A 10,000-nucleotide genomic window follows, 5' to 3' on the forward strand; every position below is an offset into this window, starting at 1 on the left:
CATGCGGGAGCTTCTGCTGACAAAATTTTCTAGGGTTTTTCTCAATCGACATGGTTTCCTTAGTGTAGTGGTTATCACGTTCGCCTAACACGCGAAAGGTCCCCGGTTCGAGACCGGGCGGAAACATGGTGAAAGTATTTGTATTTAGCGCTCGCAGTTGAGAGCATAGACTGTATGAAAGTTAAACTCGAACTCTCGTTGTGAGAAGTGTCTGGGTGTCAACCTCCTTTCCTGATTTTCCTAGCGTTACTGAGTCTTTTACGTGCACCTCTCCAGCATGGACTTCTGGGGTAACCGTCTCATCCTGGATCGTCTAGCATGCAATGGACGGTTCGTAGGCCATTGGCATGTCGTGGCGGGCTTTGGCCGCTGTCGTTACGACTTTACAATTGAGGCCTAGCGTGTTAGCATTGTTCCCCGCTGTAGCAGATGGGCGAATGGATGTTTAGGATAATATGTTTGTAATATGTATGATATAACCACTTACATTCACACCTGACCACTCTGACCCTGGTTCCATTAAATGGTGTGAACTCGATTGGACGGTTGATGACAGGATTCAAATGGGTTGCCAGATTATCCGTGTATGTGTTTCCGTAGTGTAGTGGTTATCACGTTCGCCTCACACGCGAAAGGTCACCGGTTCGAAACCGGGCGGAAACAGCAATACTGTTTTGAGATCAACAAAGTTAATGTTTAAATTCTCCTGCTTTACTATCAAGCAGCTATTCGTGATGAGTCTATCTGGAACAGAGCCTTCAGCAGCGTCTACTTGGCACCACGCCACCTCTTCAACTGATAGCCTCGTCATATTATTAAGTGTTTAAACCTGCGCTGAAAACCTGTTCATGTGGGAGCTTCTGCTGACAAAATTTTCTAGGGTTATGCTCAAGCTAACAGGTTTCCGTTGCGTAGTGATTATCACTTTCGCCTAACACGCGAAAGGTCTCCGGTTTGAAACCGGGCAGAAACAGCATTAATTACAAATTTAATGTTTAAATTCTCCTGCTTTGCTATCAAGCAGCAATTCGGGAAAAGTCTGTCTGGAACAGGACCTTCAGCAGTGACTACTTGGCACCACGCCACCTCTTCAACCGATAGCCTCGTCATATTATTAAGTGTTTAAACCTGCGCTGAAAACCTGTTCATGCGGGAGCTTCTGCTGACAAAATTTTCTAGGGTTATGCTCAAGCTAATAGGTTTCCGTTGTGTAGTGATTATCACGTTCGCCTAACACGCGATAGGTCCCCGGTTCGAAACCGGGCAGAAACAGTTTCATCGTTTTGAGATATACAAAGTTAATGTTTAAATTCTCCTGCTTTACTATCAAGCAGCTATTCGGGAAAAGGCTATCTGGAACAGAAACTTCAGCAGCGTCTATTTGGCACCACGCCAACTCTTCAACCGATAGCCGCGTCATATTATTAAGTGTTTAAACCTGCGCTGAAAACCTGTTCATGCGGGAGCTTCTGCTGACAAAATTTTCTAGGGTTTTGCACATTCTACATGGTTTCCGTAGTGTAGTGGTTATCACGTTCGCCTAACACGCGAAAGGTCCCCGGTTCGAAACCGGGCGGAAACAGCAATACTGTTTTGAGATCAACAAAGTTAATGTTTAAATTCTCCTGCTTTACTATCAAGCAGCTATTCGTGATGAGTCTATCTGGAACAGAGCCTTCAGCAGCGTCTACTTGGCACCACGCCACCTCTTCAACTGATAGCCTCGTCATATTATTAAGTGTTTAAACCTGCGCTGAAAACCTGTTCATGTGGGAGCTTCTGCTGACAAAATTTTCTAGGGTTATGCTCAAGCTAACAGGTTTCCGTTGCGTAGTGATTATCACGTTCGCCTAACACGCGATAGGTCTCCGGTTTGAAACCGGGCAGAAACAGTTTCATTGTTTTGAGATATATACAAAGTTAATGTTTAAATTCTCCTGCTTTACTATCAAGCAGCTATTCGGGAAAAGTCTATCTGGAACAGAAACTTCAGCAGCGTCTACTTGGCACCACGCCACCTCTTCAACCGATAGCCTCGTCATATTATTAAGTATTTAAACCAACGCGGAAAACCTGTTCATGCGGGTGCTTCTGATGACAATTTTTTCTATTTTTTTTTTCTTTCGCACAGGTTTCCGTAGTGTAGTGGTTATCACGTTCGCCTTACACGCGGGGGCCAGCCGCGTATAGCCGTAGAACGCTTACTAGCCAATCAGAAGCGAGGAAGAAAATGCCGCGGATCGGTAGAAGAACTCTTTGTCGAGCAGGAGCGTCTCCCAGAGGAGGTGGTTCGAATCCCACGTTAGCCAAACACACCAAACTCTTATTTGATTTAGAACACTCTTATATTCTTTCTACAGCATGTGTAGATGATCCGAAACAATTCCTTTTCAACTATTTTCAACTTTGTAGGCCTATGTGAATTTTAATCACTTTTTGGACATGTGGAAATAATTAATCTTTGACGATAATATGATAATAAGACCTTGTTATTAAAGGATAAATAATAATCCTACTTTTACTTACTGTTTCTTGAAACGTTTGAATTGAACTTAATGATAATAAAAACAATTCATCATTAAAAATATTTATATTATATAAATGATGCATGAAAGGCACAATATGCTCCACGAAGCAAATAATCCAGAAACAAGTTGCTGCCCTTCGATGAAAGTGTCATATTTAATTCTACATGAACACGAGCTGAATAATTAAACACCCAAAATCCAAACTGACATTGAAGATAAATAAAGTTAACATGCAAGCAAAGGAACAATGCAAATGTACAGAACATATTTACTAAAAAGTGTAAACATATACAATATTATAGAAAAGAGGACTATTAGTTATTAAACACCCAAAGTCCAAACTGATATTGAAGATAAATCAAGATAATATGTAAGCAAAGGAACAATTCAAATGTACAGAATATATTTACAAAAAAGTGTAAACATATACAATATTATAGAAAAGTGGACTATTAGTTATTAAACACCCAAAGTCCAAACTGAGATAATATATAAGCAAAGGAACAATACAAATGTACAGAATATATTTAATAGAAAGTGTAAACATATATGATATTATGAAATGATTAGTCAAGGTCTAATCATTTCATTTCAGAAAAGAGGACTATTAGTCCTCCTCAACTCCTCTTCTCTGAAACCCATCGGACCCTTTCTGCCTCAAAAAAGTCTGACTGCTGGAACTCCATCCAGGTCATCTCCTTGACCATGCCCTTGTCCTTGTAAAGGGACAACACTCTGGAGGGGCAGTATATGTATTTCCCTGGGATGTCAGGGAAACAGGCATGGACATGAGGGCTGACAGGACCCTGCTTTAGTGGTTGGTGACAGAATCTGCACAGGCGACCTGTTGGAAGCTGCACTGCAGACTTTCGCTTTGTCCTCTCCTCTGCCACCTTCTTCCACGCTGCACTCCTCTCTTTTACAGCCTCAAGCTCCCTGGCAAAAAAGGGGGAGGCAGCAAAGTCCACAAAAGACATCCTGGGGTCTTTGAGGCCTTCCTCTCTATACATTTTAAAGACCCGTTCGGAGCAGTAAAAGTACTTCACCTCAGGGGACTGAAAAAAAAAGTGAACAGTGGATCCATCGCCAAGGTACCTGGACTTTGGCTGACCACAGGACAAACAGTTTCTGGGCACCTTTCTCTCCTGCCTTGGTTGTTGCTGCTGTTTCTGGAGGATCTCTGACACGATCTTCTCCACTGTGGCCCGGCTCAGTGACTCCTCCGGGGGGGGAGCCACAGCTGGAGGGTTGACGGTCGCAGGAGGCAGGGCTGTGACGGGTACACACACTGTTTTGCTGCCTGTGGTCAAACTCTGCCACAGCTGCTGAGTCTCTAAAACCTTCTCTGGGCTGGTGTTGAGAGAGGAGCTGGTGTTTTTCAGCTTGGCCAGATGCTTGACATATCTGGAGATATGCTGGCCTGTGGTCGGATGAAGGAGGCTGTTGGGATCCGTGCACGCCCTCTGCACCATGGCAGCATATTCCGCATCCACCCTCTTCAGAAGAGCTTTGGCTCCATGATGTTTAGCCAGAAGCCCATCGATGGCTGCTCTCATGGGGGCCGTCCACCGGCCGTGGTCCAGGACTTGAACCAGGCCTCCCGTCTTAATGGGTCCAGTGCGGGCGGCTCGAGGAGAGGAGGATATGGGCAGTGGCGCTACCCCTCGCAGGTCTAAGGAATAAAGCATATGTTTATTATATTGTTTATATTATTATTACAAGCTAATTGTATACAGTAGCCATGTGTGAAGTTGTTTTTAACAGTTAACTGTTGTGCATGAGGAATGGTAGGTGGGTAACCTGTATCCATCAAAGGGTGAGGCTCTTCTTTGGCTGTGGCAGATGCTGGCATAGGTGGCTGGAAACTGAGGATCGGCACTGCTCCCACTGGGTTGTCCTGGACAGTGCCATCACTGGTCTCCTGAAATACAGCATCAAATGTAATGATTGAGTCAGTCAGTCATTCTGTCAGTGGGTTGGAAATTGACAGTGTGTGATTCATCTGGATTACCTGAGAGTCTGTGCCCGCAACAATGTCCTGCACTTCATCCAGGGCAGAGGAGTGCAGCTGTGTTGCCACGGTTACAGCAGCAGAGGTGTTGTGCTGTGTCCTGTGTTTGTCCCAGTTTAAAACCACAGGACGACAGCCTGGCTCCACGTACTGCAGCCCGAATCTCTCCCCTGTGTCCCTGTTTGAGATGTGCAGAGCTGGGTATTTTCGCACCCCTGTCACCCTTTGACAGGCTGCGTTCAGTTCCCAAATGAGCAGGGGGTCAAACACAGCTGGCAGCTCCACACCAGGCTGCTTCAGGTCCACAAGCCTCTGAAAGTTCCAGCGCACCACTCCAGTCATGGCCTGGGCCTGGAAGAGCTCAGTGGACACCCGGTTGCCAGTCACCCACTGGGCCTGGTGACAGTGGAAGCCCTCCTGCTGAGACGTGCCTCTAACAGGGATCCAAACAGGTACAGCCGCTCCTTCGCCCTTGGTGTAATTAAGCTGCAAGGTGCCACCGTATCTGTAGAGGATCCCCTCCTCCACCTCAGGGTCGCTCAAGCAGCCTCTTAAGATGTGTATCCGCTGAATCCTCCACACCTTGAACATGGAGGCCTTATAGAGGAGCACATCATTCATGTCCTTTGCCAGGTGGAAGTGATGGAGGACGTCTTCCACTCTCTGCAGCAGTTCTCTGGGCTGTGGCACCTGTGTCCTGCAGTGATCTCTCATGTGCTGCTTGGTTGGATTGGCAGGAGAGATTCCACAGAAGGTGTAAGCGTCCTTCAGCCTCTCGAGATCCCCCTGGTCCACAACGAGAAAGGCTGCAGAGAGGAACTGGCAGAAGGAGCTGTACAGAGGATGATGCTCTGACACACACTCTCTGGTAAGCCGGCGCATACAATGAAACAAGTCTAACTTGATGCTAATGTCTACATTAAACTTGTTCCTTGCGGCACTTGTGTTGGCGAGGTTTCCAGAGGTGGCCTCTGTGACTATAGCCTCTGTGGTCTTCCAGCAGTCCCATGACAGGTGCTCCTGAGCTCTGGTGTCCAGGACCTTGAAGGCAGCACAGCAGTCCCTAAAACATTAAAAACACATTTTATTGCAGTCGAAAAAAATATATTTTTGGGTGAAATACTATTAGACTATTCATCTATTTACAATATTAAAAAAACGATATCTTTCTATTCTATTTTTTAATTCCATTTCTTTATATTTGTATCTCAGATTAGTCAGATGACACAATAAACTGTGCAAAATGGAATAAATGGGTGAAATCAAACAAACGTGTGTAAGTCTAGTACATTTTTAAACATAAACACTTTATACCTGTCCACCCAGTGGCAGCATGCCTTCTCCACTCCAGCTGCAGTGTAGCGTTGAGCCAGTCCCTGATACACCAGATGAAGGGACCGATCACACTCTGACTGCAGCATCACCCAGCTCAGGATCATCCAGTTCTCATTCATGATGGCGTAGGAAGACATGGTGCCAGACGACAGCACGACCTTCCTCGCCACTTTCCGAGTGTGATCCGACCTCAGTGCCCGTCCAAAGGTCCCCTGCAGCAGTAGTGTGAGGAGCTGCTCCTGCCTCTGATACTCCTGGACCTGGCAGTTGACCAGGTAGTGCGAAGAAAGAGACACTCCCCGCCAGCCATCAGCATCTGAATATCCCCCGAATGAAGCTGGAGTGTCTGCCTGTCTGAGGTGCCCAGTGATGGTCTTCTGGCCGTAGGCTCCTTCCTCAGCATCCCTGATGTTCTGCACACTCAGCAGGTAGGCCAGATGAGCTCGCTCATACTTAAGATGGACCGCCTCTGTCAGCTGCTTGGTCATGTCCTCCGGTGATCTGCCACTGCGTCTCAGCTCATCCATCACCGATTTGCAGATGGCTTTTTTGTGCGTCAGGAAGGCTGGCACAATGTTATTGAAGCGCTTTGGCAACATCTCCAGCCATTGGGGTTTGTCAGCATGCCAGTACCTCTTACAGGCTTTACAGGTGAGCCGTGAAGCAAAGAGATAGTACTGACCACTGGTGCCGATGATCACTCTGGGCCGTCCAACACCAGAAGAAGCTACCTGAGGGTTGGGACAACCATGAAGGCAGGGCAGGACAAAATTGTTCCTCACCCTCTCCATGATTGCATGCTCCGGCTTCCAAATGAAGAATGGGTGGAGCTGAAAATATTTGGGCGAAGGCAGTGCAGCAATATTGTCTATGAGCTCAGGCTGAGGTGGATAGCGCCACAGGGTAATCATGTTCATTGGGTGACGTACTGGACGTGACCCTGGCCACAGACCCAATGTCTCAAACTCAGTCTTCATCCAGATCTGCTGCTGATGGGAGCAGTTCCACTGTGCAACATCCTGATTGTAGCCTGGGGCTGCTGGCTGCCTGACAGGAGGCGCAGGACATGTTGGAGCTGTAAAACACAAACATATAAAACACTACAGTATATTCAGAGTACAAGGAAATAAAATCGAGCTCTATATCAATGACATGGTTAAACTAGTGTTAAGAATTCTTACCTTCATCATGGACAGTGTCTCCCTGTGCTTCCACAGGGGCAATACTCCGTAGGGATGATGTATCTAGGATGGTGAGATACAAACAGGAAAGTGTTGGCAACATGTGCTTAAGATATAATTTCTCAGAGCATTTAAGAAAATAAAACATTTACTTTTAGGAAGAGATGGACCTGCTCTTATTCCAGACTCCAAAGGAATGCGGGAGACTGCCTTTCTGTGTGCTTTGGAAAAAAGTTGTAACAAAACATGAGCACTATATATAAATGAATGAAAATGTGATTAATTAGAATGAAACTGATATTTATGTGAGATACACTGGAGGTATAAGAGCACTACTGTCATACTTTGTTTCAACACATCGGGCTCCTGCTCTCTTATCCCGAGCTCTGGGGCAATGGCGAGCAGCTGGGCAGGGACCGGCAACAGGGCCTTCGCTGTGGCTATGGGATTAAAAGGAAAACATATAAATGTCATGCAATCTGAATGACATCCAGGATGAAGTGGGAAGGAAACAAATATAATAACCTTTCGCAGCAGTCACAGTGGGGTCATCCGGTTCTGCAGGTCTAGCAGCAGTAGCTGGTGGCTTCGTCCTGTGAGCTGTAAAAACAATCAGTGTCATTTTCCTCACACATTTAAGTTTCTTATGCTTTGCAATCTGACTTTACCTGTTGTCTTTGCAGCTAACTGGTAGCACAGACTAAACATTTTTCATTCAATTTTGAATTGTTGTGTATTTGAAATGTAATAACACAAATCGTTTAAGCATCTGAGAACAGGTAAAGCACAGAAGCAATATAAGTATATAGTAAGAATATCACTGGTCAATCAAAGATGTGGCATGTGAACCTGTATCTAAGCCTCTGTGGTATTTCACACGCCAAATCCTTGAACGACAGCTTAAATGAAGCATGCATATAACACAAAACACTTACCATCTTCGACGGCATGTTAATTCCTTTGGTTAGTTGGAGAGCAAGAGAACACAAACATCAGTACAGACCAGAACACGGCCAAAATAACAAACTAGTTGACAAAAAATAGTAACGGCAGGTGAATTCTGTTGTAAACAGAATCCTCCGTCCGCACTGATGAAGAAAAACCTTTCGTTGGATCCACAGCTGCTCTTCCCTGGACTGCTGCTGGTGGGCCTGAAAGCACCGGGGACATTTGATCAAGTACCGGAAGAGTTACGGTTTCACCCTTGATGATCCACCTGCTTACTCCGGTGTCAAATAAAGATGGAGACAGGTTCAACATCTGTCTCTCCAGTTCCTCGTCCTCCTCCATCACTAGGAGATTAAACAAAACATTCATTGTGTTTTAGGTACATTCAAAGATCATGAAGTCAGTATTTGAATATTGTTGTGAACTGACCTAGAGTGCCTGCTGTTGGGGTGGAGGCAGTAGATGTGGTGGAGGCAGTAGATGTGGTGGAGCCTTCTGCAGGTGTTTGACAGGAGATTAAACAAAACATTCATTGTGTTTTAGGTACATTCAAAGATCATGAAGTCAGTATTTGAATATTGTTGTGAACTGACCTAGAGTGCCTGCTGTTGGGGTGGAGGCAGTAGATGTGGTGGAGGCAGTAGATGTGGTGGAGCCTTCTGCAGGTGTTGGACAGGAGATTAAACAAAACATTCATTGTGTTTTAGGTACATTCAAAGATCATGAAGTCAGTATTTGAATATTGTTGTGAACTGACCTAGAGTGCCTGATGTTGGGATGGAGGCAGTAGATGTAGTGGAGCCTTCTGCAGGTGTTGGACAGGATTCAGCCCTTTCCTGCTTGAGGATGTACTGCTGCAGGTTGTACATCTTGCTGTTTTTGATGCACTTTTGGCGTGAGATGTAGGCAGCATAACCATCCGCCCTGCTCTCCCAGATCTGCCTCCAGGTGGTTTTGGCCCTGCGACCAAAGCCGACAATATTGTCCCCCTCTGACGCCACAGGTTCAGCAGGGTTCCTGGAGATCAGGTAGTTCCTCAGGTCCTGTATTTCCTGGAAGCTCCTGGCATAGTCCAGAAAAGACAGCAGGCTGTCCTTACTGTGTCCCTGTGGGTTGAAGGTCCCGGCTCTCTCCTCATCGTCTACCTTTTTCATCAGGTAGATGGTGTAGCCAACATCGTTCTCGAGGAGCCACTTGAACGATTTTCCCTGGTACTTGCCAAACTGCAGCAGGTACTCTCCCATCACCTCCTGTCGGTCCGACACATCCCCTCCTCGCTGGATGACCACAGTGCGAGCGCTGGTCTTCACTAGCTCAGGTTTCTCAGCGGGACTATTGACCTGAAGCCCAGGATTATGTTTTATCCTCATGGCCTCAGAGGATGGGTCCTGCCGCAGATGACCCGATGGTCCCCTCCTAAATGTCACCGTCATCTTTCCGGGGAAGAAGCTGACGGGATTCATGATTTCTTTTCACTGCAAAAAATAATGCATATTACATAGTTGTATATGATTATACAGTAAGAGTAGCTAGTATAAGTTATATTGTAATGTAGTAATAATTAAAGCTATATAATAATACTGTTATATTAACAGCATTATTCATATCAAAATTAATGAGCATTTGTAATGAGTCTAGTGGGTTTAACCCACGTAAATTAACTTAACTTAACTGAGACAATACTAATCCCCCTTCAGATAGTAGTCAGAGAGTATCGATTAATGAGGGGTATTTGTATTTATATATATATATATATAGATAGAGATATTTCAGTGTGACGCTGACTTGACAGATGGCTCTTACAGTGTGTACACAGTAATATTATTTAGAAGCTGTTGTAACATATAACGTTACGTATAAAAGTGAATTTACGAGTTAAAAACAATAGGTCCAACTTACAATTGAAAAGCTAACTTGTTGTTGTTAACTTGGTGTCTCCTGGCGAAAAGTTAACTTGTCCACGGATGAAAATAATTGTCAACTCTTCCAGAACGTTC

General features: G+C 45.3%; 2 protein-coding genes and 2 non-coding genes across 4 annotated transcripts in view; 2 read left to right on the top strand and 2 right to left on the bottom strand.

Moving 5' to 3' along the window:
* Positions 1-590: 590 nt before the first annotated feature.
* Positions 591-663, top strand: trnav-cac (transfer RNA valine (anticodon CAC)). The gene has a single exon. It is a non-coding gene; the product is annotated as a tRNA-Val (tRNA).
* An 846-nt stretch (positions 664-1,509) lies between these two features.
* Positions 1,510-1,582, top strand: trnav-aac (transfer RNA valine (anticodon AAC)). The gene has a single exon. It is a non-coding gene; the product is annotated as a tRNA-Val (tRNA).
* A 729-nt stretch (positions 1,583-2,311) lies between these two features.
* Positions 2,312-7,994, bottom strand: LOC130382094 (uncharacterized). The gene is made up of 9 exons (XM_056589702.1): positions 7,991-7,994; positions 7,581-7,655; positions 7,400-7,495; positions 7,208-7,276; positions 7,056-7,118; positions 5,854-6,949; positions 4,540-5,602; positions 4,329-4,449; positions 2,312-4,200 (listed from the first exon to the last, which is right to left on the bottom strand). The coding sequence occupies exons 6-9, from the start codon at positions 6,849-6,851 to the stop codon at positions 3,146-3,148; spliced, it is 3,237 nt and encodes a 1,078-aa protein (XP_056445677.1). The 5' UTR covers positions 6,852-6,949; positions 7,056-7,118; positions 7,208-7,276; positions 7,400-7,495; positions 7,581-7,655; positions 7,991-7,994; the 3' UTR covers positions 2,312-3,145.
* Positions 7,995-8,482: 488 nt separating this feature from the next.
* The window catches only part of LOC130382095 (uncharacterized), a 1,622-nt gene continuing 104 nt past the window's right edge, over positions 8,483-10,000 (bottom strand). Inside the window, exons 1-3 of the mRNA XM_056589703.1 lie at positions 9,903-10,000; positions 8,761-9,478; positions 8,483-8,662 (exon numbers count right to left, since the gene is read on the bottom strand). The exon at positions 9,903-10,000 is cut by the window's right edge and continues 104 nt beyond it. Of these exons, the coding sequence (XP_056445678.1) occupies positions 8,568-8,662; positions 8,761-9,466 (801 nt within the window). The 5' untranslated portion in view covers positions 9,467-9,478; positions 9,903-10,000 and the 3' untranslated portion in view covers positions 8,483-8,567. The remainder of the gene's footprint in view (positions 8,663-8,760; positions 9,479-9,902) is intronic.

Source organism: Gadus chalcogrammus, chromosome 5 (genome assembly GCF_026213295.1).
Source record: "Gadus chalcogrammus isolate NIFS_2021 chromosome 5, NIFS_Gcha_1.0, whole genome shotgun sequence".
Taxonomy (NCBI): domain Eukaryota; kingdom Metazoa; phylum Chordata; class Actinopteri; order Gadiformes; family Gadidae; genus Gadus; species Gadus chalcogrammus.